This window comes from Drosophila willistoni, chromosome 3R (assembly GCF_018902025.1).
Source record: "Drosophila willistoni isolate 14030-0811.24 chromosome 3R, UCI_dwil_1.1, whole genome shotgun sequence".
Lineage (NCBI taxonomy): Eukaryota > Metazoa > Arthropoda > Insecta > Diptera > Drosophilidae > Drosophila > Drosophila willistoni.
Genome location: NC_061086.1, coordinates 17,949,017 through 17,976,981, shown reverse-complemented (window position 1 = coordinate 17,976,981; position 27,965 = coordinate 17,949,017). Strand labels below are relative to the sequence as shown.

The window sequence follows — 27,965 nt, the reverse complement described above, 5'->3', positions numbered from 1 at the left end:
AGTACATACTTAAAGCCAAGAGAAAAGTGCCAATCTAATCTAATCAAATTTATGTATACTAATTGGAAGGTTTTATGCCATTTACGAGTCTACGTAGTCTTACGTAGTCTAAATTACTAGAAATGCTTCTCTCAGTGTAGCTTTTGCATTTGTTTATCTGTCAATTATTGCATACAATATTCATGACGTTTCTTTTGTTAATAAAAAACAATTAAACCAAGTAATGCTTGTTCTATGGGTGAGGGCTGTAAAAGACCTTAAATATTATTATCTCACAGTAGATAAGTGAGATATTCTAAACAATTGTTTTCCTCCTAAAAGGCAAGTTTAGTTGTCTTTATTATTTTGTCATGAAAACTACAACAAGACATCGTCCGATTAAACAGCTATGCCTGCTAGTGCGTTTAAAATCAACTCAAATCTTTATATTAGCTGGATCCGTATTATTAACCCTTCTGATAACTGTCATATGCATTGGCCTTACAATGCGCTATGAGGTGGAGAATGAAGTTGCCAATGTGGCAGATGTAAACTATTGGAAAGATCGTGTGTCTGTTGAGCAAAAGTTGTGGTACGATAAGGGAATAGAAGAGGTAAATATGGCCTTAAAAGAGCCATCGACTGAGAATACAGTTAAAAATGTGAGAATATTTGTGATTGAAGGTATTGGATATGAAGAATTAGCTGCCAACAGATTTCCCCTAAATATCAATAACAGTAAAGAGAATACAAATTTCGTATGGGATCAGTTTTCCCATGTGGCCAGATTGAAAATGAATTGTATAATTCCATGTCCAAAGAATTGGATACATCAAGCATTATGGACGGGAGTCCCGTTAGATGTATTGCAAATGATGAATACGAATTGCAGTAGCCAGGCAAAGGATGGCCATCTATTGAGTTTGTTGCGTCAGGCGCAATTGGCTGGTTTACGCACAGGATTTGTAACCAATCAACGTCTGACAGGACCAACAGGAGCTGCTCTCTATGGAAAACATGCTTCCAATCTGTCTAACGAGTGTGAAAAGCAATCGTCCAACGAAACGCTCTGTAATGATGATATAGCCACGCAATTAATCTTTGGTGAAACTGGAAAACATCTGAATGTCATAATGGGCGGCGGTAGGCAAATGTTTAACCATGAAGTTCCTGTCACCAATTCCGATCCCATTGATGATAACTTGTGCAGGGCCAGTTATGAACGAAATTTGCTCAAAAATTGGCGTCTACAGAAACTAAGACAAGTCGAAGACCAAACACGACAAAGATTTGAACTCATTCAGCATTTTGGTGAACTTGAGGCCATAAATGGCAGCAAATATGATTATCTAATGGCTGTTCTTTCGAATGGTGATCTAAACAGAAATCTTAAAGTATCCTCATTTCAATTGATGTTGAAGAAAACTCTACAGGTTCTTAATCGATCAAATGCTGGTTATCTTTTAATTGTTGAGCAGTTTGTTCATGCGGAAATGAACAAAAGGGAACAGCTCCAAATGCTAAATGAAACATTGACAGATTTACCAAGAGATAAACACACACTTAACTTAGTTCTGTTTACCAGTATTGAAAGAACCTTGAATGGTTTTTTGCCTTCCGATAGTCTTGTCTTTGTACAGGGTGAGTAAATAGTAAATTTCTGAAACTTTTGTAACTTCTTTTCAACTTTCTTCCTTACCGTTGCAGGTCCGAAATCTTCAATATTCCTCGGGGTGAGGGATGTCAATTACTTGGCTCAAGCTGTGACCTATGCTCTCAAGAATTAATGATAACACGAAAAATAATTTCCACGAGAAAACAAGGAAACAATTTACTCAGATATTTTGCATAATTAATTTATTTAATAAACTTGAACTAATTAAATTGTGTGGCTCTAAATGGCAACATTGCTGGCATCCTGTCCAGGTGGTGGTAATGGGGCAACCCAATTGAAGGCATGTCCACTAGTTGGTAGCACGTCCACTTGTCGATTTAGTGTTGCCGCCGTTGTTGCTGTCGCCGTTGCTGTTGCTGTTGCCGTCGGCGCTGTTGCATTTGTTGCTGCAATTCGTGGGACTGGACGCAACACATTGGGATTGGGTCATTTGACTGGCATGGGTGGCAGTAGATTGTGGGCCACATTCGACAGTTGCCTCAGGTGATTCGCATGGACGTACTGAAAGGCCGATGTCTGACGTTCCAAGTGCTGGGAGAGATACAACTCACCCAGAGTGTAGAAACGACGCTGATCGAAGGGTGGAAATGGAAAGCCATTGGGCAAACGCTGACCACTGGCATAATTCTTTGCTGGCGCTGGTGTGGGATACATGGGCAAACAATGGGGTGGTGGGCGTGGCAGAGCCCCATACGCGGAAGCAGTTGCAGCGGCGGCGGGCTGTTGTTGCTGCTGCTGCTGCTGCTGCTGTTGCTGCACCTGATGCATCTGATGATTGTGATGATGTTGATGGGACTGCTGTGCTTTAAAGAAATCCAAATTTGTAAGATTCTCCAGCATTTGATGTGAGGCCTGGTGTTTCTTCAGGTAGGCATGGCTAGAAAAGATTTGGTACAAATAGTTGAAACTCACAGAAAATGGAATGGAATATTAAACTTACCGACGGAAAGTCTTGCCACAATCATGACAGGGATAAATCCCATCAGATGCATCATCAGTCACCCTGTTTGACTCCTCATTGACATTTTGTACCTCATTCGAGGTACTGGCTCGCTTCTTACTTTGTGCTCCACTGGCAGAGTCCGTTTTCGGTTTATGCCAACGTCGATGGGAGGCCAAATTGGCAGGGCAATTGAAAACCTGCAAAAGAATTTTCCATTTTATTTAGTTCAATCTCTATTTCAAAATTTCTTTAAAAAGATTAATCATTATTTTGTATTTTTAAATATGTATACATTTTATAATGTATGTTTTCAATTTGACTTGTCCGAGAGTTCTACGTAAATTCACCTTTGAAATATCTAGCAGAAAATATTATTAGGACTCACCTTTTCGCATTCGGAGCACTTGTACTCGATGTGGACAATGCGGGGACAACGATGCTGGGCCAGCATGAAGGCATCATCGTAGACAGTGCGACAAAGCTGACACATGTAGTCGCCAATCTTATTATCGATGCTGGCCAAAATGGCCTTGGCCTCTTCAGTGATTTCGACCACGTTGAAAGCCGGATCAATGTCACCTTTGCGAACTACCAATTCCTCATCGTCGCGCAGCTTGCGTATTATAGTACCGGATACAGGACTGATGGTCTCCTCATCTACAGCCGTATGTTTACGGAGTTTAGTCCGCTTACGTTCGGTGCGTTCTTTTTGGGGTCGGATGGGAGGGGCTGGTAAAGGTAGCGAATGCTGGATGGGAGGTGGTGAGAGAAACGAGGACCGTGTACTATCCGTACAAGGGCTATTCTCAACTATGGCATTGTTACTTAAATCTGTGTAGGTTTTCTCATTAGTTGCGTTGACTTCTTCATTAACTTCGCTCTGGTCTGCTAGCCGCTGTGAGAAGTCGCGATCAAATAATTTGGCCAGACCCTCTATTGCCTGATTATGAAGCTCTTCATCGTCATAGAGTAGCTCATTACGCTTGAGTGCTGTGGTCTGCGTTTGCAGGTCAGTTACCTCATCCAAGTCATCGTCATTGCCCAGGACATCCACAAATACCTCCTCTTCGTCATCGGTTCCGTCATTGTCCTTATCTACCTGCTGATTTTCGTCCTCTTCGCCTTCCTCAATGTCCGTGTTGCCGTCATTGTAGTCATGGGAACTGACAACTGTTTCATCTTCGTCCTCGGTCAACACAATTGTCTCATCATCCACATAGATGGGGGTATGAGGCGAAGCTGCTCGAGATGTTGCCGTGGCCGTCGCTGCTGCTGCTGCTATATGAGTTTCAATTCTGGCCACGCTCGATTGACTTGCCGAAATTTGTTCAAAGCTATTTTTCATCTCGTGAAAATGACTTTTATTATAAGGCGACCCTTCAAAGCTGCGCAAACCAAAGCAACTGCCACCCAATTGGGGTTGGACTGGAGCCTGTTGGAAATAGCCACTGGCAGAAGGCTGCAGGACAAGCGCAGCATGCGATGCTGCTTCCATGGCCACTGTGGCTGTCGCTGTGGGACCCGGCGTAGTGACCATGTGCGGTCGCCACAGGTAATTCTCCTCGGACATTAATCTCTGACGCTTGCGGGGTGGCGAAGGCGTCGAGGGGGGTGTAATTGGCACAATGTTGGTCGTTGCACGCAGGGATAGATCCAATGGTGACAGCAGCGAAATTGCCGGACGATGTTGACTAAATTGCGGAAATGTCTCGCTGATTGCTGGTAATATGCGGCACTCGGCGTAATGTGTTGAATGCGGATGCGGATGAGGATGTTGCTGCGGATGTGAGGATGTATGTTGGGAAGCTTGTAGAAGTTGCTGCGAATGCGACAATTGATTCTGAAGTGGCAGGGGCTGTGTATGCGTTTGCGAATTCATGTTTATGTCCTTCTTAAAGGCAATATTTTGCCGTTTCGTCAATCGTTTGATCAATGAATTCTTTTTGAATTACACTTATTTCCACAATTATAAGCCTATCGGAAAGAAGGGAGAAAATATTTTGCTTGAATGGTTTTGTAATTGAAGATTTATAATTATAGATAACCCATTTTAGATATTTCGACATATATAAAATTGATATTTCTACCTAAATCCTAACTCTAATTACATAAATTTTGCAAAATCTTTACAATTTTTCAGTATATGTATAGTCAACTGGATGCAAATTAAACGATTCCTTTCCGAAATCATTAAATTATCTTTTAAACGTTGTGTCCTTAACTTAACAAAAGATGTATAATTAATAAAAAGTGTGGTTTGGTTTCAATTTTGCTTTTGGTAATGAGTTTTTTGTTCAGTTATCGTATACTAGGAAGTCCCTGTACTTAAACCCACTTTGCATTTATTTATTATATATCAGATATATCTTTAATAGTTAAACATGTAGCAAATATGCTATTATTATCCATTGTATAAGGGAATGTTCTGATCGCATTTAATTTTAAACTTTATAATAGTCAAATTTGGTCAAATTAAACAGAAAGGAATACAAGGATTTCCAATCGTTCAATGCTCTTTTTCAATCAAAATGGACATCTTTGTTATTGTTTTAATCTACTTATATTAAGTAGTTTAGATTGCAGATCAAGTAAGCTCAGATATTTAAGTATTCGAGAATATTTAAACCAAATGACTAAAGCATTAGATGCATTCAACCATGTAGTAATGGATGAAGAATCAATCAAATTTACATCATTTACATCGCAAATAGGACAGTTTGAATATTTTAGAATGCCGTATGTCTTGACAAATGCGTCTCGCACTTTTCAAAGATAGGATTAATCGAAATATATTTAGATGATATAATGATCGCAACTGAGGACATAGAAGAGCATTTTTCAATTTTAAAAGAATTCTTTTAAATTTTAAGAATTCTTAATTGAGAGTAGATAAATATGAATTTTTAAAGTCATCAATAGATTATCTGGGATATACTGTCAAGGGAAAAGGCATACAAGCCAGTAAGGCAGGTGTTGAAGCAATAAAATGTTATCCGATTCTAACAAAACCTCATGAAGTTTATGCACTCAATTTATTTATGCACTTTGAAAATCGTTTCACACTCTATTCAAGCAAATTGTTATTAATGTTTAATAAAAATTTAATAAATGATTTCCCAATTTTTTGTTTTCCAGGTAAGATTCATTTCTGATTGGCCAATTAATTCTTAAGTTCTATAGCTTTCACTTGCAATTTTGAATACACTTTAAATTGTAAACTGCATTCTTTTATTGGTTTCTTTCCACTTTACCTTGATAAAGAATTTCTTTTGCAATTTATATTTAATATTTCAACTTTGGTTTAAATGGGTTTTGTCGATTAAGTTTTTTTTTTTAATTCACTTATTGGAGTTTACACTTTTTCCATGTGATATTATGTTTAGGTCACTTTTTTACCATGCACCAAGCATTTAATTCGATTGCTGCCGTTAGCCGTCACACGCAACTTTCTTGTCGCAGCCGTCAAAGTGGACTGAACTGTATTCTCTGCCGCCACCTGTCACAATGGCCAAGGAATACGTGAAACCGATGCATGGCCCTGCATTGGCACAATCCCAATCATCAGCAAATCCACCACCACCCAAGTCTCACCCACTCACATCCACATACAGATGCCGTTGGCATCTATCCATGAGCGGGCAGGGGCTCTCGCTCGCACGGCCTATGTGTAAGAATCCTGCCTGAAAGCTGCCTTTGGATTCGTTAACTTGGCATAGCATGACTTGTCATCCCAACCCCTTTTCGACTCCCACGCAGGGAACAGCGCATGCGTTGCCACGCCCCGTATAGCTTTGCAGCACTATTGAATGACATTGCATACAAACACACACACACACACACATCATAGGGTCTTGGCATTTAAGGGACATCAGAGCGCTCAGCAGTAGCAGCAACAGCAGCTTCTGGCATCTGTTGCTTTGGCGACGCTCATTGGCAGTGGACAATGCCACGCCCACTCCCAACTCAGACCACTTATCTTTATGGTAACCGTATGAGAATGGAATGTCATTGAATTGCAAATGAAGAATTTCAATGCATTGGAGTTATTTTTCACCATCGCCGTGTACCGAGCTAACAACAAGGTGGAAAAGAAGGAAGAGGTGGAGGAGGCTTAGGGAGGAGGCCAACTGAGGGCCAGCAGTAAAGGTGGGGAAATTGCCTTTTGTCCTTTTTGTTTTGTATGCCCGCCCTAACCGTGTTGTGCATGTTGAGTTGGGTGGAAATGTTTCTTTTTCCGAGCAGCATCATCAGCATCAGCCAACGTCCGTCTTGTTCAGACATTTTAAGAACCAAAGGATTCTTTTTTGTGGTTTTGAAATTTTAATGTCGTTTCCCATGAGGTTATGGGTTTTCAAAATGGCGCCAGTTTTAGTTATTCAACAAAACACAGCAGAGTGGGTGTTTTAATAATTTACAAATTTTAATCTAAGAAAGTATTTTGTGTATACATATATTGACATTTCATTGAAAACTTTTTAAAGCAAACCATAAGTAACTTTACATGTTAAGAAAGGAGTCCCATAGAAAAACTAAAAATAATCGAAGAAATCTTGGAATCTTCTTTGTTGATTACCTTTGTATTAAGCTCAAGGTAAAAAAGTGTTAAACAAAAACCTTAAGATTTCTTTTATATCATTGATTGGTTTCAAAACTCGATAATATTATTTATAAGTATATATAAAATTGTCAAATAATTTTAGTTTTTATAGTTTTACCGTTTTTTTTATACCTTACTTAGAATTATTGAATTTGTTTAAACTATTTCTGAAATTAAAATTTCATAAAATACCTTAAAATTAGGCTAAAGGCTTTGGTTATTTGTTATGAATTTAAATCGATTTAAAATACTACGAATAAATATTTTTTTTTTCAGTTTAGAACTAAGCTGGGATTCAACTCTATTTTATATGAAAAGTTTTGTAAAATGTTGTGCCTTTAAATGGTTTGCAGCCGCTGAATGCAATTAATTAGACGGCATGGGCCAATAAAAACTTGATTAAAATTGTGAGTCGCGACTCTGGCAACAAAAACCGGCAACAGGACACAACAAGTGAGCTTAATTAACAGGAATGTAATTATGAACTTTTGTGCGGAGCACAAATCAAATTAAATTTCACTTTTCGTAATAAAAAAAGAAAACCAAGGAAGAAAAAAAACGATAAAGAAAATGCTTTTATCGAAAAAAAACTTACCCATTAAGTTTTTAGCTTTTCAGCTCTTTTTTTCCGCAACATCAGAATTTTTCTTTCATTGCGATTGTAAAGGAAGGTCAACAAGTCAACACTTTGCATCGTTTTGCGGCTTTGCTAAGGTCCTTGGGACTGAATGGTTTTGGTCTGCAAAGGAAGGGCTCATTAGCATATTGCAAAGATGCTAAGTTACCTGTTCCTGACACTTGATGTTCTTAATAATTATCCAAGGAAATTTCGTGCTAACGAGACGGTTGGGGAAAACACAGTTTTCATAGTCAGTTTGTTGTTCGTTCTGGCTAATTGTATGCAGATTGCTGCCGTTGCTCTAAAACATCATGGCTCAAGTGTCAAATTACACACGTTGCGATACTTACCCTTCCTTCTTGCCCCCCTGCAGTGCAACCGCAACATGTTGTATGCCACCCTTAGGGTGGTTTGGTTTCACTGAGGTTCACTTGCGGTTTATGATAAATATCTGTTTACATTATTTCGATAAGGGGTGGGTAATGGGCTCTTAATTAGGCTCATGTGATTTATTTTCTGTACAAAGGATTTACAAAGGTCTCAGAAATCATTGATTTCACTATTAACAACAAATTTGCGAGATGCTATCAAATAATATTTGCTTAATTGGCAAACGAATAAAAATGTTATGTCCGCAAAATGAATCTCATGCATTGAAATATATTTTATAATCCTTCCACATCGAAAAACACGTTAACTTGTCCAAGCTGCTTCTTTCTGGACATTCCGAGTAGATCTATCATGTAGCTGCCGCTCGGTAATGGTATTTGGGCAAACATTTCATCTTTCAAGATCATTTTCGAAACACTAATGTCATGCTGAAAAATTAAGGTAGTTTAATAAGCAAAAGTTATTTTAGCATTTACACTCACATTCATGGGACATTTGTGATTAAAATTACTGAAATTACGAATGGCATTAAAGGTTAATTGAAACCAGGGATAACGTCTCGGATGTATCATAAATTCACAGAAATTAAATGTTATATTGTACAAAAATGGACGATAACCATTAAATTTTCTATTCAAACTTGCAGCAAACTGAAAAAGTAATGAGGTTTAGCAGATACTTACGCTATATAAATCAACTTACAGCTATTTTTTCTAAAGGCAACTGATGCACCTTTATATAGACACTACAACCGATAATGCCACGACCTAGCACCTTTAACTCACATTGTGAAAATTCGCAAAACGTCTTGTCAAAGCTTTCACATTTGATATTTGTAAATTTCACATGAGCTCGAGCTGATTTAATGGCCAAATTTACAAGAATTACGAATAATGCAATGGATTGAAGTGACTTCATGGCTGTCAAGTTGTCAATGGAAAATAAATTAATGATAGCTACAAAGTCAAAAATCTACGCATGACTTACTGCATTAATTGACACATAAAATTGTCATAAGTATTAGTATTTAATGTTTTCAACAAATCCAAAAATAATGGAAAACAAATATTATCAATAACAACTACTACTATAATTATAATAAACTTGTGTATATAAAACACGAAAATGTGGGCCGCATTAGTTTGTTTATAAGCTGTTTATTGTTCATATTATATATACGGATTGAATACACAAATATCAAAGAAGCTAACTTATAAGTTTATATACCCTTGCAGTCCTTGTCCATAATATTTGTATGTTCCAAGCTCTTTTTCTGTATTATCAATTCATCAATGCAGAGACAAAACCTTCCAAATATCATTTCCATTTCTTTTTCTTCTTCTTCCACATGCATGCTGCGATTGGCACGCATACACATGCAATTTACGTAACGTTGCGTCTGCGTGTGCTCAGCTTGTCTGTGGATTTCAAGCAATGACGTAGTAGAGCCGATTTGTATTGACTGTAACTTGTGTTATATTTATCCGATCTGATTAAAATTTCAGGATCTGATGTTTTATTTCCAAAATTATCATATTAGTAATTTTCATAGAGATACTCCAATTTTTTCATCTATGTTTCTTGTTTAACTATATGATATAGCAGTCCGATCCTGACAATTTTCATACTTAATCGGCTCCGCGTTATAAGTAGCTCAAATATCAAGTTTTATCCCGATAGCTCTTAAGATGGCGGCGTGTAATTGACTTATCGACTTAGCTTTGAATGCTGATCAAGAATACATATATACTTTATAGGGTCGAAAACGTCTCCTTCTGTGCGTTACAAACATCTGACAAATTTTATAATACCCTCTGCAAGGGTATAAAAAAGACTAACCTATTATGAATCTACAGTGATCGTGCTTGTCCTATCTATATCCTCTAGTGTCTTCACAAAATGTTTATAAAACCTATGTTTATATATTTTGTATATTCTCTGAGTAATAGTTAAGACTCTACCATTTATGATATGAAGATATGAAGACCAAAATTTAAGTATTTTAAGTATTTTAAAATTCAATCAAATGATCAATAAATAAAGACATTGTCCATCTAGATATATGAAGTATTGCCTTTAAAATATCGACGCTTGAAGAAGAAAAACACTTTAACAGTGCAAAACAAATCAAGAATAGTTTATAAATATATCATGTTAAAGTTTAACAGCTTTATTTCCAGTCACCCACCTCTCATTTGGCTTAGAATTTAAAGGACATTGAAAGCTTCCTGTATGTCACGCATTTGACAAAACGCTATTGTCAAACCAGTCACTCAAACTGCACTTAAGTTCGACTACGTTGATGACCTTTAATGGCCGGGACTCGACCACAAAGTATCCTGGCCTCAAGGGGTCTACTTTTAATTAGAGTGGCATGAAAGTATGCCTGCGGTGGTTTTTTTTTTTGGTTCCTCATATGCAATTCTTATGCAAATGCTTTTAATTACAAAACTGTGAAACAGAATTACGCAACATTGCGTTATTTAAGTAAATTATTCTCCGCTAGTTCGTGTATTTAATTGCTCAACTCAACGCCTTTTTAATTGCCCAAAGAAAGTCCATCCAAATTCAAAGAGGGCGACAGCGATGAAAGAAAAACCTCGGTCTGAGAAAAAACAATTTCCATTTAAAACAAAAAAAAAAAACAAGTACGCCATTTCAAGTCTACTTAAAATTAGATTTACTGCCAACTTTGTTGCGAATAAAATCGATTTTGATTGATTCAATTTCCCAAAATTGTATGTGATAACATGTGCCATACATGCATGGCAAAAGGAAATGGTAGGAAAATTCAGTGGAAAATTGAAGAGCTATCAATAGATGTGAATAAACATTCAAGATAAATCCATGGGGATGCTGTAGATAATGGTTTTCCACCTTTAAATTATATATCCCAAGTCTAACTGCAAGTTATTGACCTTTTCAACTGCCTTATTGGCAGCTGAACATAACTCGCACTCCCCTTTATATCCAGGCTAATAGAAAATGTTTTTAGATAAAAAGGCGACAAATTGAATTTGCAAAGGTCACACATAAGTGCAACCAAGAGTGAGAGTTTTCCACACTTGAAAATTGTTGGAATCTCTTCAATGTACCCCCCCATGATTGGCAATGGGTACTTTTCATTTTGATTTTTTAATAAACGCTGGCATTATTTTTCAGCAAATTGAATTTGCAAAAAAAAAAGCGATGAATGGAACCAGGAAAATGGATTTTATTGTGCGTAAAAAGCTATGAAGGGTGCGGCTAACTGTGTGGCCCAACCCTTTTATGGATGAAACCGCATTATAGGGCTTTTAATTAATGGAGGTCATAACAACGGAGTAAGAAATGACTCAACATCCATTAAAATATCAAATTACAATAAATAAAAAGGTAAAAGTTTTTTTTTACCAAGTATTCAAAAGGGGTTTTAGTGGCTTATTTGGCTAACTACATAACATTGTTTAGTTATCATTCTGCGTGTTTTGTTATATTTGGAATTGGCTTCGTTTCATTGATTACCCATTGAACATATTGTTTTTCTATTAATTATAGCAAAAGAGATCACGAACAAAGCTCACATATGGCTTCAAAGTTATAAGAAGGGAAAAACCGCAAATATCCCGCGGGAAATCCAAGGACAACACACAGACACACACACACGCAATCTCCCACAGATAATCACCATAATCGGACGCTGCACTTGGACGCTTTAAACGATTTTCAATATGCCAAGGAAGAAGAAGCAGGAGGGCAAGTCGAACTCCAAGTGAATGATGACGCACAATGGCAAGAAGAGAAAAAAAATAAAATGGGAAAATTGAAGGCGGAAAAACGAGAGTATAAAATCCGCTTACAATCCTCGTCCATCCACTCATAAGGGTGAGTGCGTGTAAATAGTGTCCTTGTCCTGTAATTACATTGCCATTGTTCGATATGTTATACCTACGTATAGACAGCCATACATATACATATGTGTGTGCTCTGTTCACATCGATTACTTTTTGGGTTCGTTCGATTTATTCTTGGGTCACATTTACCATTGTGGTCACCTGCATGGCAAATACTTTGGCTATCTCACCATTCCCCTCAACTACTTCAACAAAAAACTTATATATGCCACTCTGCAAGTTTGCCGGATACATACTGTCAGCGACATTTATGCTGTGAATCGTGTAGTTTCCAATTCGCACAGGACACCCAATAATCTCTTTCCACTGCACCGATTTTCGAAACATGAATCGCATCACCTCGTTGGTGTTATACTCAGTGAGAAAACCACAAAAGTCCAAACGTTTCCATTCCACCATGCGTACAAAATGATCTGCTCCTTGGGCCTTAACACGCAAACGTACATTCAGGAATAGAAAGTTACTGCCCAATTCGCGGATCAGTTTCACATTTATATCAAAATGAGTACGATCATCGTGTATATCGGTCGATACTCGCATATATTGCGGTTCGCCAAAGATATTGATGTGATCAATTTTAATAACAACAATTGGCTAAAAAGGAAAGCCAATTCAAAGTAATGAATACAAAATGAAATCTCTCCTTTCAATGGCAAGTAGTTACCTGTTTTTCCTCTTCCGAATCCATTATATCGCCATAAAGCAAATGAATACAGCAAAAGAGACCCAAAACCAACAACTCGGTCTGAATAAATCTCATGTCGTAATGAAAATAAAATGCGGTGATTGTAATGACCAGTGTCAAAAAGCGTTTCAGACAATCAAATGAAATCGTTTATTGTTTTTGTTACGCCCCATTTATATAGGTATCCATAATGCGTACCATTATAGTCACCTGAAATGCAAATAATTTTGGTATCTCTCCACATTCTTCGATTATTTCGAAAAACATTTTATATGTGCCATTTTTATAGTATTTCGCATGTATATTATTCTCGACATTGAAATTGGTAGCTGAATAATTACCCGCAGGTATGGGACAAATAATCAATTCATTTAAATGCATAGATTTCTTAAAGAGCTGCTGAATAATGGGATTTGATTTGAATTCACTCAAGAAACCACAGAAATCCATGCCTTTCCATTGATATAATGAAACAAATTTATCACTGCCATCCAGTTTGGCCCGTAGCTTCATGTTCATGATCAGATAATTGTTACCCACCGACTTGAAGAGTTCGCTAAATATATCGAATTCTGTTCGATCCTCATGTACATAGACTCTGACTTTCATATAACTCGAAGCTCCATATGCATTGACATGATGTATTTTAATATCGACTTTCTGCAGATAATTGAAATAAATTACAAAAAATAAGAATATTATTTAACCAAACCTTGCGTGGTTCATATGACTCTTCAAAGAATATATCTCCTTTCATTTGGGCCTCTTGAAATCTACAACTAACGAGGATGAAAACAAACAAACCGCACAGTACGAATTTCATTACGTAATGAATTTCGAATTGAAACAGCTACGAAGCTGGCAGACTGACAAAATTGAATGGAAAATATTTGTACAGTTCATAATTTGCTGTCAATTAAAACGGATCCGCATGGTTTACTCCAATAATTAAAACAAATTTAGAAAATGCCTTAAATAGGCCTTAAAATAGCTAACTAAACCGGAAAAAACGACTCGAAGAAAAATTTACTTAGTCAAGTAAATATTTTAATTTAGAAGGACTGAATCTAAGGCTTTCAATCAGCTAAACTAAAAGATATGAATGAATTTCTGTGTAAACTAGACCCATTTCATCGTGTAAACAAATTTAATAACTGTAGCAAATCGTTTCAGATCATTTATTTAAAACATTTATATGAGTACATCCCATTTTAGATATCAAACACTCGTACTATTGCAGTCACCTGAAAGGCAAGCAACTTGGGTGATTCTCCAGTTTCTTCAACAATTTCAAAAAACAATTTGTAGGTGCCATTTTGAAAGATGTCGGCATGTAAATTATCCACAACGCTCACATTCGTTACGGAATAATTAGCCACACGAACAGGACATTCAACAATTTGATTTAAATCCAGAGATTTTTTGAAATAATGCTGCAATACAGGATTCGTGTTGTACTCGGTTAAAAAAGCACACAAATCCAATCCTCTCCAATCGAAAATCTTTACAAAACCGTCTCTACCTTCCGGTTGGGCACGCATTCTAATATTCATGATCAGATAGTTGCTACCCAATTGCTTGAACAGCTGGACATGCACATCGAAATGAGTTCGATCCTCGTAAATGTGAGTTTTCACTCTCATGAAATGCGACTCGCCATAGGCATTTATGTGGTGAATTTTAATATCAGCTCTCTGAGGAAAATAAATATATATTTTATTAAGAATAAATCGAAGCTCATTTATTTGTGTACCAACCTTAGTAAGTTTATCTTCATCATCCAAAAATACGTCTGCCTTTGTTTGACCTTCATGGAATAGACAAAATTCGAGCAGGAAAACAAACAAACCGCACAGAACAAGCTTCATTGTGTAATGATATTAAAATGGCATACGGTTTAGTCATGGATATTTTCATCATAAGCACACACAACTAATAGGTAGCATTAATTCTAATTAAATATCGTTTTTACAAATGAATCTACGATTATATCGCTATATTTTTAATCAGATTCTAGGCAACAGCTAGGAGAAAATTTTCTGTATATGCATTTATATAAATATACCTTTATGAAACCAAAAGCCTGGCTGGGATTCTTATTAATCAAGTCCTAGAAAGTCCTTCAGACGATTTATGCCCTTTTTTGGTTAGAAAAATCAGCGCCCTTCAAAAGAATAGAAAATATAAAAACTTCTGTAATCAATTGCTCCGATTGTCCTGTGAGGAGATTTTCAGATGTTCAATTTTTTTACCATTTCATTTTGACTACTTGGTAAGATTTCTTTTTTCAGGTTTCTATTTTTTAGCAAGAGAACATAGGAGAAGCTTTCTATATAATGTTATAAGTGCATTAGAGGTAACATATACCCCATACGATCAAAAATATATCTTATTTTTTCGGAATTTTGTAGCGTTTTTATGTACACACTGATAATGGCAAAGTTTCTCCTAATATTTGATACGACCTTTCTACATTATGTAAAATAGAATAAGTCAAAACCACACAGATTTTACATACTGCTGTAATGAAACGTTTATTTATACATACATATATATACGTACATAAATATATCTCCATTTATATATCGAATATGCGTATTATTGTTGTCACCTGGAAGGCAAACAATTTGGGTGACTCTCCAGTTTCTTCGATAATTTCGAAAAATAATTTATAGGTCCCGTTTTGAAAATTTTCTGCATGCACATTATCCACGACACTCACGTTCGTAACAGAATAATTGCCCACTCGGACTGGACAAACGATGACATCACTTAATTGCATAGATTTCTTTAAAAAATTTTGCATCATAGGATTCGTATTGTATTCGGTTAAAAAGCCACAGAAATCTAATCCTTTCCATTCAAATAACTTTACAAAGGAATCTTTGCCTTCTGGCTTGGCACGCATTCTTATGTTCATGATCAGATAGTTACTACCCAATTGCTTAAACAGTTCGGCATGCATATCGAAATGAGTTCGATCCTCATATATGTGGGTTTTCACTTTCATAAAACGTCCCTCGCCAAAGGCATTGATGTGATGAATTTTGATATCAGCTCTCTGCGGAGTTAATAGAAATAAATTCCATATTTGATGAAATGTTTATTTAAAACTTAGTTATCTATTTACCCACCTTAGTAGGTTTGTCTTCATCATCAAAAAATACATCCACCTCCATTTGAGCATCACGGAATAGACAGTTTTCGAGTAGGAAAACAAACAAACCGCACAGTAGAAGCTTCATTGTGTTGTGAATTTAAAATAAAAAGCAGTTTAGTCATGGATATTTGCACCATGATTTCATTAAATAGGTAGCAATAATTCTAATAAAGTATCGTTTATATAAATGAACCTACGATTATACTCCCATATTAATAACCTCATAAGCAAATCGGATAATAGATTTTTTTGGAATATTCTATACCAGATTTGGCATTCGTAGAGGACAGTCGTAGTAAAGTGTTGGCACTATTGAAATATTGAACATAAATTATGTTAAAATCCTTTTAAGTTTATATAGGATGCTGCGAAAGCCTTTTCAATCGTTTTTCGGGAATTTCTGTGTTGCTTGATTTGCGGTAAGACAGGTAAAACAACAGGGCCAAATTTAATTTAAATTAACAGTCTATTTATTGAATTTTTTCCCAGGCGGAATGGAATTAAAATGCTTAATAAATTTTTAAAACGACGATATACTTTCGAGATCTAAATCACAAAGTTAAATAAGAGTAAATAATTCGAATAATAATAATTTTTTAAGCAATTCAGAATTTAGTAATTAATAGTTTGTTCTTTTGAAATTCATTATGGTATAGAAAGAACAAACCCATCTATACATATTTATTTTCTATGGGTGGAGTCCATTAATTTGAATTTGCATTGCTTTTAGAGGTAGTTTGGATCCAATTTGTAACCCTTAGTTATATGTCACCACCTAGTCAAACGACTCAATTAGCTAACCGACGGATATGTGCAACCATCAGGGCTTATATTCATTAGACTTCAACATCGAACGTGTATATGTATATATGTACATACATATATACACAATCAGGCAGACGGAAGCTCCAAAGTGTTGAAAAGCCAATTAGCGTTGGCGTTGGCAGGAAGGAAGCCATAGGGCTATATAGTGCCAATATACATATAATGCGGTTGCAATGTGCGTGTAAATGGGAATACATACATACATAGATGGAAAAGTTTAAAATTTATGAAAAACCACACGCAGTGTGCAATAACAACAAGAACAATGCGCCTCAAATTACCTTTCCCTTTGGGTTGGCGCCACTTCTCATCCTTTTAATCACTTTTAGTAAAATGAATGTTGCGTAATTTGCTGCGTCATTTAATTAAGCCGATTCTGGGCGCCCTAAGCCGTCTTAGTCTTAATATGAGGTTTTTGGTCGTGCACCGTAATTAATTCACATATACATTATGTTTACCGTAATTATTTATTTATAACTGCTAATAGTGTTTCTAAATGCTAAATAATATTTACATAAGACGGACTAACGCTGCCATCGTCAATTGGCATTAAAACAAATGCCCCTAACACATTGATACAATGTTTGTTATAGCTTATAACCCATATAGATTCTAGATCCAATATGAATTCAACTTGAATTTGGCTTCTTAATGCGTGTATCGGCCAAGAAACAGGCGATTACGTTGCCCTCCTGATCATCGACAAGTTTAACTTCCAAACGTGTGGGCACTTCCGGTTGACTTGTGGCAATGGGCAAAAGCAATTGATAGGTAACATCCTCACCAGCATCTAAGGGACAATAGGCACCATGCAGCAGATTGGAGCAAACATTTCCACGTGAAGCCTCCAAATCGTAGGGTATAGTGACACCCAATGAGGTAAGATGAACTTGAGCACTCAGCTGTCGCATACTATTGCGGTCTGCAAAAAGGAAAGTTCCAATGTTTTAGTAACTTAGTCATTTATATTTGTAGAGTGTTTTGCTACTTACGGGCTACAAATTGAATGGCTATGGTGGCCTCCGAATCTTTCAATAAATCACAGGGAGATGAATCACAATCGTTAATTTGTACCATTAATGGCATGGCCACATTCTCGTCCGCACCTAAACAAAAAATATTGCATTAATATACAGATAAGTATAATTTAGCGTTTCTCTCTCTTTCTCTCTTTTCAACAGTTACTCACATTGTCTGATGGGTGTATTGGCCTGGGCAAAAGTCCACGTTAAACCAAAAATGAAAAGAATATAGATGTTCGACATATTTGCCATAGTTCTGTTCACTGTTTAAGCTTATTGAATTGTGTGATTCTTGACTGGCAATTCTATGATATTTATACTAAAAAATACATATGAACTACGTTCAATTGCACTCGGAACAGCGTGTTAATCTAATCACTTTGATTAACTGGTACAAACAATGTACTAAGAAATTTTTCTGCACTCGCTACGTTAACTTGAAATCTTTATATTTTGGCTAAGTAATTGATTTCCTGATAAGGTAAGTACATACATATTTCCAAAAATTGAGCAAATACCAGTCAGATTAAGTAAATTAAGACTTTTCCCTTTAAATTCACATTCATTTTCCGCTAAAGAATATTAAAAGTAAACAGAAAACTCTATAAAGATCTTTCAATAGGTACTTTTGTTTATAATATTTGGATATGAACATTAGAAGGAACATAAAGATGGTCGAATCTATGGATTCTAGAGTTTATTCATTCTCTTTACATATTTATGAGCACTGCTCACTTCTTCTATCTCCCTTTTCCCTATCGTCTTGGTCAAGCAATTTAATAGGTAAATTTATCATCAATAGTTTATAATAGTTAAAACCTGTCGGCTAGTAAACAAAGTAACTTAATTGAATATTAAATTGCATCACGTTTTTGATAACACTACTTAATTTCATATTTAAATGGACGTACGTATGTATTTCCCCCCGTTTTTAACTCAGCCCGAAGGTAATGAGGTACATAAGTACATTTAACTAAACGTCACATCATGCTAACCTGTGTTAATGATATCCCAGTGCAAGTGAACTTTTGTTAGAAACTAGAGGCAAATTACGCACTCCCCGTTTTATTTTTAAATGAGTACGTACTTGTGTTTATAGCCAAACACCTGTTGGTATAGATTTCTGGGTTCTGGATTCGGTGCAAACGAACCCAAACTGCCACTGACTTATCAACGCCGGGGCTAAATGAAAATAAAATTAACAAGCGATTAACCATGATTTATGGGTAGCAACATTTTTTGCTTCAAGTTCAGAATTTCTATTGCATATTTTAGGGCTGCAACCCCAACGGACAGCACACGATCGACTGTTAGCTACCAGTCGCATTAACATCAATTTATATGCATAGGCAATTTGAAGCAAGTTTTATACAATTTCTTACACCCACTTGACTCTGGAAGAGAAGAGTCTACAGAGTCTACCGAGTCAATGGGGTGACAGGCACTTGCGACCTTGTTGTTCTGTTACCCAAAAATTTCATCAATATTTTCATAAATTCAACTGTTTTAAATGCAAATTAGCTAAGCGATTTACACAGCTTGCCAAAATAAGTTAATTTGTGTGTGTGTGTGTGTATGCGTGAGTGTTTATGTTTGCGTGTGTGTGGAAAATTGATTTTTTAATAATGATTAAATAATGTAAGGATGAAATACTTTTAAGCACTCAATTGCTTGAATTCAATTTGCATTGCACTTTGTATAATTAACTAAAAGAAAAAAATGTGATGAAACTTTTCTGTGACATTTTTTTGGTTTACTTCGGAATTTTTATTAAAAAAGATTAATAAATCTAAATTTTCTAAATATATTTGAATGATTATGTAGGGTTATCTATGTATATTTGTATTTTCCTAATCTCCTGTAGTTAACGGTATTTAAAAATTTAAATGCTTTATTATAAATTGTTGCTGGAAGTCTAATTAAATACTGGAATACTTTTGGGCCGTTTGTTGTTTCATTATAGTCGCTTTAAGAGGAAACTAATATTGAAAAAATTATACATAATATGAAAAAAAAATTAATATTTCTTATACAAGCCAATATATAAGAAGTATTTCCTAGTTATTCTCGGTTTATCCATTCCACTATAGAAGGATAATTTATTTGTCTCTTATTATTTGATCATTTTCTATTCTCTCTTTGAAAGTTTTTAATTGAAACCTTTTATCAAAATAGATTATCTATTTTTCCTCCATTGAGTACTTCATTTTTTCAGCTTTCAAACTAAAGCCAAGTGATTTTTTTTACAAAGTGTATTCAATAAAAAATCCAAAACATGTTTCCCATCAATGGTTTAACATTTTTCTTGAGAAATTACCTCTGCCAGCTAACGTCTAATTTGAAAGTTCTATAGAAATCGCATTGCTTAGCATGAAAATTTCATCTACACTACAAGTAATTTTCAAACTTTGACCTAAAAGTTCAGCGCAATGCACCTGAATATCCACAAAAAATTATAGGGGGGACTCCATACTACATAATTGTGCACCACAAGAAGTTTCGTCGTAACATTACTTAATTGTAAATACACCTCAAATGTATGTTCTAACCCTATGCAAATAAGATGCGAGCTATTTTTCACTTGAAAAGTCCAAAGGGAAATTGCGTTAGAAAATGCCAACACGTCAGGTGACTCGAAAGGAAGAAAATTTTGTTGAAACGCATGTTTTTTGTGATTTTGGCTAACATGAATTTTGCATTCATTTAATTACAGAGCTAAGGCCTGCTGCCAGCCAGAATCCTTCAATCGGAGGGTTGATGTAAATTAATTAACAGACTTTTGAGTGAGGGGAAAGGTCTTACGTTCGTTGGCTGGAAAAATTTAATAATTTTTGCATGACGGCATATGCAAATTGGTTGTGCAAATACCACATCAAAGTGTATTCAACTGGGCTGCAGGTGAAAATCATTGAATGAGCTACAAAAAAAATTGTCTCAAGGCCAGTTGGTCAGTTGACCGACAACTAGATTGTTAAAAAACTAACACTTGAATGCACGTCGATAGTTCAAACTAACCAGGAAGAGAATAAGAGAAACGAAAGCGAAAGCCTTGAAGTAAAGTTACCCTGATAAAGGGAGTTTTTGTTTGATAATCATACAAACACACACCCAAACACCTGTTGAGAGGGTGGGTAAATTGTGAATTCCTATATTAATTGACAACACATGTTGCCCACACCGAAATAAGTGACAAATTTTGTGAGCTTAAATTGTCTTGTAGGCTATGTAATACCTTGTATTTATACTCTCCTTCTTACCTTACACGGGAATAGTCTAGGAATATGCTTGAAAATACTTTTCAAAATCCCTCCAGTTCAGTCTTTTCTGAACTTCGAGTCAACTCTTTCTTGCTTTAACTTCCTACATACATATATTACAGAACGATTCTAGTCCTTAGACACACTAATATACCCTCGTAAACCATATCTAATGAGTGGAGAAACAAAATTTAATGAAAAATTAACAACACGAGAAAGAAAATGTCAACTAATTGAGACACAATGCCTGCTCATATTAGATTACATACAAGCAAACAAAAATCAAACTGAAATTGAAGCCAGGACCCACAAAAGGACAACCAGCATGGAGAGAACACAAATAACTGGCGTGACAAATTGTTGGCCTTTGACGTTGGCATTGATTTGACAAATTAATTGAGTTTGTTGACAGGTTTTCGCTAAGAGAAGGGAGAGTATTATGCCAGATTCTTAGGAGGGCGGGAGAAAACTAGTTGAAATATTTCACATATTTAATATTCATAAGCAAAAAATGTTTTCTATTTTTATCCCAAGCACATCCATTTCCATTTTCCGTATTATCGAATTCAAAAGGCACATCAAAGTTAAGCTTATAATGCATTGGGGAATATGTGAGATAAGCTTTCACATATGTAAAATTTCTTTTTCTCCGGCAAAGTGCCAACGGAAATGTTTTGGATGGGGTTAAAACGGAAATGTCTTGCAGTAAAAGTATGTTGTTTCTTACGTGTTGCTCGATTCGTTCGATTTTCCGGATCAGATAATTGTATTAAATGACACTGAAAATAAGTAGAATCCCATATATGTAGGAAATCAATGAAAGGTCTCATCGATGGTGATGCTAATCAAATATTGCGGTTCCCTTTTTTGTAAAAGCCTTAAGTAAAAAGACACACACACACAAGCACATTGAGGTTTTCCTTTTCTCGTGTTTCCTGTTTTCTTCTATTTCTTTTTTGTGTAGAATTTTTCCCATTGCTTTGACATATTAAATAATGTCACAACAATTACAACTCTGCAGCATGTGACATTCGTCTCTGGGGCCCAGGCAAGGGATACGGCCAAGAGGCAGACAGGAAGCAAGTTCAAAAGCATGTCATGGAAATCTCATGCTGTGCAACATCCCAAGTTGCCACCCTCGTTGGTTATGCAACAACAAAAAATGAAAGAGGGTTGCTTTGGAACTAATTGAGATTGAAATTTCTTCTCTATCTTTACCTAAAAATTATGTTTATGAACGATGCGTCTAGGATCATTCGATAGTAAAATTCTTTTTTAAGAATTTGGTTTTAAAATGATTCTTAGAATATTTGACTCTGGAATACTTCTTAACAGACGTTTTTAATAATTAAGATTTCTATTCTAATCATTTGGATGTTAATAGGTTTTTTGAATATTGTTTTTGGGAAATTTTCTTGATGTCTTCCATTTTTAAATCTGTCTCGAAAAAGAATATAATCGTCAGTCTAACTAGTTTCATAAAGTTTTCAAACACATCTCTCTGGCTTACCTTTCTAAAATATTTTGGGGGAAGGAAAAATTATATTTTCAAGCTTACTTTTAGCCAGTTTCACATATTGACAATGGCTTTGGTCGACGCACAAATGTCTGTGGGTTTCACTTTTCTCTTCTTCTTTTTTTTCGCATTTTGAGCTTAGTGACTGTCAGTTGAGTGCTCAAAGATTTATTTTTGGCATAGCCTTTGTGGTTCTTTTTTTCATTGTGCTAACAATTTTTGCCACAAATTTTAGTAAATATATTTTTTGGATTCGCACTACAAATTTTCCAAAAATACTTTATAAATTTGTTAATTTATTGTTAATTATTCCAACAGAAAATTGCCATTAATATTTGTATTCCAGTCTAAATTAACTCACTCAATTTCCAATGATTGCGGTGCTCAACAAATCACAAATTGCCAGGTTTCTTGCCGATAAGATATGAAGCCTGGGAAACTTTACTCAATATGAACTAAATGGCTCTCTTAGACTCAGCTATATAAATGCTGCTAACTTAGCTAGTCAGTCATAATAGTTATTTGAAAGAACAAGAACTGAAACACAAGATGAAAGTCAACATTTTAATTTGCCTTGGCCTTTGCCTAATTGCCATGATTCAAGCTGAAAATGCAAATCCAGCCACTGATGTGAAACAATGTAAGTTTTAAGGATAATCATTCCAATATTATTATTTACAAATATATATGTCCTTTTCAAATAGGCTCGGGCAGTAAACCATTTCCGCTAGAGGTCCGTGTTCATGGTTGTGTCACTCCGCCATGCAATATTGTCAAGGGATCTACACAGGACTTCGAAATCGATTTTGCCGTGGACAAATATATTACTCAACTCACTGCCTTGGTGAAGGCCACCACTTTGGGCATTATTACAGTGCCCTATGACCTGCCGCCCGAGGTGTCTGCTGTCTGCCCCAATCTCATGTATGGAGCCTATTGTCCTCTCTATCCAACCGAAGATGTGACTTATTTGTTTAGTTTTCCCATTGGTGATTATCCTGAGATTGGAGTGAAAATAGAAATTTATTTGGTGGATCAAGATGGAGATACGGCCACTTGTTTTGTGTGTGACATCAAGGTCGTTAAGAATACCGGAGGGACGAAAGTCTATGAGCTCAATTATCTCAACTAAAGTTAAATATTCTATTTATAATTTACTGTGATATACATTTTTTTTTTAAATGAAATCTGTTATATAAAGCGTAATTTAATCAACAAAAAACTAAACATTATTTTAAATATAGTTATCTGATATTTGCTTTCATATTCCAATTATAGAACAAGCAATTTGGCGAATTTTATTTGCTCGTTTTTAAGTTCATAAGCCATAAAAAGTTTGGGAAATAATGCTTTGGTAAATCAATTAATTATTTAAAAGTCCTAATGCCTGATAATGGCTATTAGACGCACCTAACCCACCTGTTGGCAAATGCAGGAAAAAACGTACTCGGTTATCAGATTTCTCTTAGATTATGGCAAACATAATGCACTGTAAGAAATTACCCATTAAATTGTGTTGGTGAAAGGAGGTCAGCCAATGTTAGCAAATCAGACGCAAAAATATTATTCGCAACGATTTTTTCAAGTGTTTGTTTGCACTTAAATTGAAGGTGATAAGAAATTCGCCATCTGAACCAACTGACCATATGGACAATTTCTTTGGCTTGCTGCTGATCAATAAAAGATTATCGTGGCCACAATGTTAATCAAATTAATTAATCAGTTTAGGTGCAAATTGCAACGTCATATCAGCGATACAATTCGATTATCAATGGCCAAGTCTGCATGAGTGCATTGGAAACCATGACGTAGTAGAGGTAAACATTGCCTATCATCTTTAGAATTTAAACTTTATTATTTGGATTAAAACTTTATAAATTATGGCGCCAAATCAAATTAGACGCAAATCCCCGCCATTTATATTGGCTTGCGAACCTTAAAACTGCAAATGAAGCAAGTTATTGGTTCATCTTCCTCATCGTACAATATGGTCGTGACATCAGCTGTAATGTCAGGAAATAAAGGATCTGCATAGAAATTCATTTTGTAGGTAACATCTTCATCCTTGTATATGGGACAAATGGCTTCGTACATTAGATTGGCACACACATCGGATATCTCATCGGCTAGTTGATACGGAATATTCATACCAAAAACCCTGGCAGTGGCTTTTGCTGTGATCCTTTTTATGTCGTTCTTGGCTGAAATAAGTTTCAAGTTTTCAAACGAAATCATAAAATAATTCAATTATTAAATAAGGGTTAAATAGATAAACTTACTGCCCAAGAATAGAACCTCCATAATAGTTGTGGTGCCCTTATACACTGTACATGGCGGCTCTTCGCAGTTCTCTACTGCGACACTCAGAGGTAGGGGTATTCCATTGCCTAAAATTCGATAGATATTTTTAATATATTCATCTCATTGTAAACATTTGTTAAAGTAAAGTCTTAATTTTAGACTAATGACGAGGTTTGGGGATTTACAGCTTTTGTATAATAAGCCGTATAATATATAATATACATATTTTGTATAACAAGCAGTAAAAAAGAAAACAGACAAATCGACTAAAAATCATTAAATCTAAGAGATAAATAGGGCAGGATTAATATTTTATACTTATAGATGACTCTGAGCAGATATAGGATATGAGAGGTTGTACTGAGGTTGTGGTGGAAATATGTGAGTTCAGAGTTTATTAATGGTCCATGAGTAAGCCCAAAAATTGCATACTATTTCATTCTAAAGGACTATCGTTTAAGAAATAAGTGTGCAGATAGAGGTATGATGAAAAGTCAGTACCAAATCTCTACAATTTAGAGACAATTTTATGGGTTTTAAGCAAGCTTTATTAAGTCTATCTTTAAATTGTAAGATATTAATAATTTAAGTCTGCAATGCAATTTTTACTGATGTAAACTGATGATTGCGCCTAGACAGATTCTTTGGGTATCGATAATAAAGCTTCAAATTTAAAACCGTTGTCAAATATTGTAAACATTACATACGTAAATTGTTTATGTCACTAAACACATCTTAATATATATAAATCTCGTGTCACAATGGACTCCTAAACCACTTAACCGATTATAATAAAATTCGCACACCATGTGCAGTTCGATCTAACTTTAGAGATAGGATAGGATTTAAGTCTCAAATTATAGTCGCAATTTAAATTTTTCAAAATTCTAAAGATTTCTTAGAAATTTTAACTATTTCGTTTTGCATTTTACATTCTCGAACTTTATATTCTCAAACTGAAACCTTTAACATCATCAAAATTTAATCACTTTAAATCTCGTATTTTATTACACACACTTTATTAAATCTCTTACAAAGTTTATATAAGTTGGAGTGGAGATTTCTCGAAGCTCTTAGTAGAAGTAAGTAAGTCAATGTAATTGTTAAGATTTCTGTCAACTCATTTTCTCTTTCGATTTTAACTTAATTCAGTTGACTTACATTGTTGAACTTTAGTAGAATTGACTGCAGCAAATCCAACTAAGGACACAAACAAATAGATTAACAACATTTTGTCAATGCTTTCACAAACGCTTTGTAGAAGTGAATGAAACTATTACGGATAGTGGCGATGTTTAAATATTCATATTCGGTATCAAAAGCCCCTACACGTAAATCAATTTATATGGAAAACGTTTTAAAAGCCAGAGATTATGATATTTAATTTACGCAAGGAAATCAAATTTCAAACTAACAACTAGCATATTTTTTTTAAGAGCGGTTCAACGGAAAAGTGATAATGTCAAAAGTGGCAAAAGCTTTTCAAGTTTACTTTGCCTACTAAAGCCAATCTAAATATGTGTGAGATAAGGTTTTGCCTATCTGTTTTGAAAACTATGCCGGCCAAGAAATGCCCCCATTTGAATGTTTGGTCAACAGGTGTCCTCTTAAAGGATGGCTTAGCTGTAAAGCTCATTGATAAAGATTTCAATTGAGCACTTGATAATCGATAATGGATGATATACTACAATATCAAGTAGGTTGTTGAGTGCTCTTTAATTATAAATTATTATTTTATTGGATGTTTGAGCAATAATGTGGGCGTGTTCAAGTTGTAATGCTTCTCAAACTTTGAGAGACAATTTGGCAAGCATTGCTTTCGATGACCAGTGAGGTTACTTTCCGTTCGACAAATGAAATTTGGTGTCGGTTGGGCCGATAAGATTAACCAACTTAGCAAAAAAAAAAGCAAAAATCACTCGAAATCGCCGTTAATACTCTCTTAGCATATGCTATATAAATGTTGGCAACATAGCTAGTCTACCACATTCATAAAATCAAAGAGCAAGTACTATAACACAATATGAAAATCGACTTTAAAATTTACCTTGGCCTTTGCCTTATCATCGGCGCTTGTGCTGAAAACGTAAATCCCGCAACTGAAGTGAAACAATGTAAGTTCTAAAGGATACCATAAAAAACGGCATTCAAAATTAATCAAATATTTCTCTTTAAGGCTCTGGGAGTAAACCATTTCCGCTGGAGGTCCGTGTTCATGGATGCGTAACGCCACCGTGTCTTGTTGTCAAAGGAACAACTCAGAAGTTTGAAATCGATTTTGCCGTCGATAAATACATAACCAAGCTTACTACCTTGGTGAAGGCCACCACTTTGGGCATTATTACAGTGCCCTATGAACTGCCGCCCGAGGTGGCTGCTGTCTGTCCCAATCTCATGTATGGAGCCTATTGTCCTCTCTACCCAACCGAAGATGTGACTTATTTGTTTACTTTTCCCATTGGTGAATATCCTGAGATTGGAGTGAAAATAGAAATTTATTTGGCCGATCAAGATGGAGAGACGGCCACGTGTTTTGTATGCGACATCAAGGTTGTTAAGAATTCTGGAGGCACAAAAGTCTATGAGCTTAACTATCTCAACTAAATTATAGATGAATTACCTAAACTAATTAGCTAGATTCGCATTGATTACTGTGATAGATGATTTTTGAATAGCAAATTTTATTATATTAAAAATATTTTAGTAAGAAATTTAACTATTAGTTTGTTATTTCATGTTTATTACTAGAAACTTTGTTGAGATGGGCATTTTATTAGATTTGATTTGCGCGTTTTCAAGTGCATTGGCCATAAAAAATCGCTTAGTTTCTCAATCGGTTGGCTCATATTCAATTATTGATCGATTGTACGACAAATTGTCCTGTCCAGTTCAAGTGGTTTACGACGTTATAAATATGTATGATTATAGACAGACCTAACACACCTGTTGGGACATGCAGCCAATTGTATTGTTAAGAAGAAGAAGAAGAAATGTGTACCCAGTTATCAATGAGTTGAAATAGTAGCTATCAGATTGGGCAAAAACACATACACTGTAAAAATAAAACTTTAAGCAGATTCTTTCCAAATTTGTCTTTGGATTA

At 35.4% G+C, this 27,965-nt stretch overlaps 7 protein-coding genes across 7 annotated transcripts; 3 read left to right on the top strand and 4 right to left on the bottom strand.

Annotated features, from left to right (window-relative positions):
* The first annotated feature begins 352 nt into the window (after positions 1–352).
* LOC111519190 (alkaline phosphatase 4) lies at positions 353–1,863 on the top strand. Its single transcript, XM_023178635.2, has 2 exons — positions 353–1,620; positions 1,687–1,863. The coding sequence occupies exons 1-2, from the start codon at positions 486–488 to the stop codon at positions 1,764–1,766; spliced, it is 1,215 nt and encodes a 404-aa protein (XP_023034403.1). The 5' UTR covers positions 353–485; the 3' UTR covers positions 1,767–1,863.
* Positions 1,820–4,476, bottom strand: LOC6647519. The gene is given in 4 exon segments (XM_047009615.1): positions 1,820–2,531; positions 2,595–2,794; positions 2,983–3,823; positions 3,893–4,476. Coding segments are annotated over 4 exon segments (2,283 nt in total). The 3' UTR covers positions 1,820–1,873.
* A 7,728-nt stretch (positions 4,477–12,204) lies between these two features.
* Positions 12,205–12,784, bottom strand: LOC26529462. The gene is made up of 2 exons (XM_015177491.1): positions 12,761–12,784; positions 12,205–12,690 (listed from the first exon to the last, which is right to left on the bottom strand). The coding sequence occupies exons 1-2, from the start codon at positions 12,782–12,784 to the stop codon at positions 12,205–12,207; spliced, it is 510 nt and encodes a 169-aa protein (XP_015032977.1).
* Positions 12,785–15,359: 2,575 nt separating this feature from the next.
* LOC6647521 lies at positions 15,360–16,026 on the bottom strand. Its single transcript, XM_002070678.2, has 2 exons — positions 15,916–16,026; positions 15,360–15,854 (listed from the first exon to the last, which is right to left on the bottom strand). The coding sequence occupies exons 1-2, from the start codon at positions 16,024–16,026 to the stop codon at positions 15,360–15,362; spliced, it is 606 nt and encodes a 201-aa protein (XP_002070714.2).
* Positions 16,027–17,250: 1,224 nt separating this feature from the next.
* Positions 17,251–26,093, bottom strand: LOC6648219. Its single transcript, XM_002070681.2, has 6 exons — positions 26,024–26,093; positions 24,841–24,948; positions 24,483–24,762; positions 17,956–18,044; positions 17,759–17,872; positions 17,251–17,688 (listed from the first exon to the last, which is right to left on the bottom strand). Exons 1-6 carry the CDS (start codon positions 26,091–26,093, stop codon positions 17,396–17,398), a joined length of 954 nt encoding a protein of 317 aa, XP_002070717.2. The 3' UTR covers positions 17,251–17,395.
* Positions 23,105–23,841, top strand: LOC6648218 (NPC intracellular cholesterol transporter 2 homolog a). The gene is made up of 2 exons (XM_002070680.3): positions 23,105–23,201; positions 23,266–23,841. Exons 1-2 carry the CDS (start codon positions 23,111–23,113, stop codon positions 23,691–23,693), a joined length of 519 nt encoding a protein of 172 aa, XP_002070716.1. The 5' UTR covers positions 23,105–23,110; the 3' UTR covers positions 23,694–23,841.
* A 792-nt stretch (positions 26,094–26,885) lies between the features above and the next one.
* Positions 26,886–27,533, top strand: LOC6648220 (NPC intracellular cholesterol transporter 2 homolog a). The gene is made up of 2 exons (XM_002070682.2): positions 26,886–26,976; positions 27,039–27,533. The coding sequence occupies exons 1-2, from the start codon at positions 26,886–26,888 to the stop codon at positions 27,464–27,466; spliced, it is 519 nt and encodes a 172-aa protein (XP_002070718.1). The 3' UTR covers positions 27,467–27,533.
* The last annotated feature ends 432 nt before the right edge of the window (positions 27,534–27,965 follow it).

Bases quoted from the DNA above. Each gene is read 5' to 3' on its own strand.
- LOC111519190 (XM_023178635.2), top strand. From the start codon at position 486: ATGCGCTATGAGGTGGAGAATGAAGTTGCCAATGTGGCAGATGTAAAC. The intron at 1,621-1,686 runs GTGAGTAAATAG...TTACCGTTGCAG, and splicing joins TAGTCTTGTCTTTGTACAGG to GTCCGAAATCTTCAATATTC.
- LOC26529462 (XM_015177491.1), bottom strand. From the start codon at position 12,784: ATGGATTCGGAAGAGGAAAAACAG. The intron at 12,691-12,760 runs GTAACTACTTGC...TTTCCTTTTTAG, and splicing joins ATTCGGAAGAGGAAAAACAG to CCAATTGTTGTTATTAAAAT.
- LOC6647521 (XM_002070678.2), bottom strand. From the start codon at position 16,026: ATGAAGCTTCTACTGTGCGGTTTGTTTGTTTTCCTACTCGAAAACTGT. The intron at 15,855-15,915 runs GTGGGTAAATAG...AATTTATTTCTA, and splicing joins ATGAAGACAAACCTACTAAG to TTAACTCCGCAGAGAGCTGA.
- LOC6648218 (XM_002070680.3), top strand. From the start codon at position 23,111: ATGAAAGTCAACATTTTAATTTGCCTTGGCCTTTGCCTAATTGCCATG. The intron at 23,202-23,265 runs GTAAGTTTTAAG...CTTTTCAAATAG, and splicing joins AGCCACTGATGTGAAACAAT to GCTCGGGCAGTAAACCATTT.
- LOC6648219 (XM_002070681.2), bottom strand. From the start codon at position 26,093: ATGTTGTTAATCTATTTGTTTGTGTCCTTAGTTGGATTTGCTGCAGTC. The intron at 24,949-26,023 runs GTAAGTCAACTG...ATCGAATTTTAG, and splicing joins TTCTACTAAAGTTCAACAAT to GCAATGGAATACCCCTACCT. The intron at 17,689-17,758 runs GTAAGTAGCAAA...TCCTTTTTGCAG, and splicing joins AGCCATTCAATTTGTAGCCC to ACCGCAATAGTATGCGACAG.
- LOC6648220 (XM_002070682.2), top strand. From the start codon at position 26,886: ATGAAAATCGACTTTAAAATTTACCTTGGCCTTTGCCTTATCATCGGC. The intron at 26,977-27,038 runs GTAAGTTCTAAA...TTTCTCTTTAAG, and splicing joins CGCAACTGAAGTGAAACAAT to GCTCTGGGAGTAAACCATTT.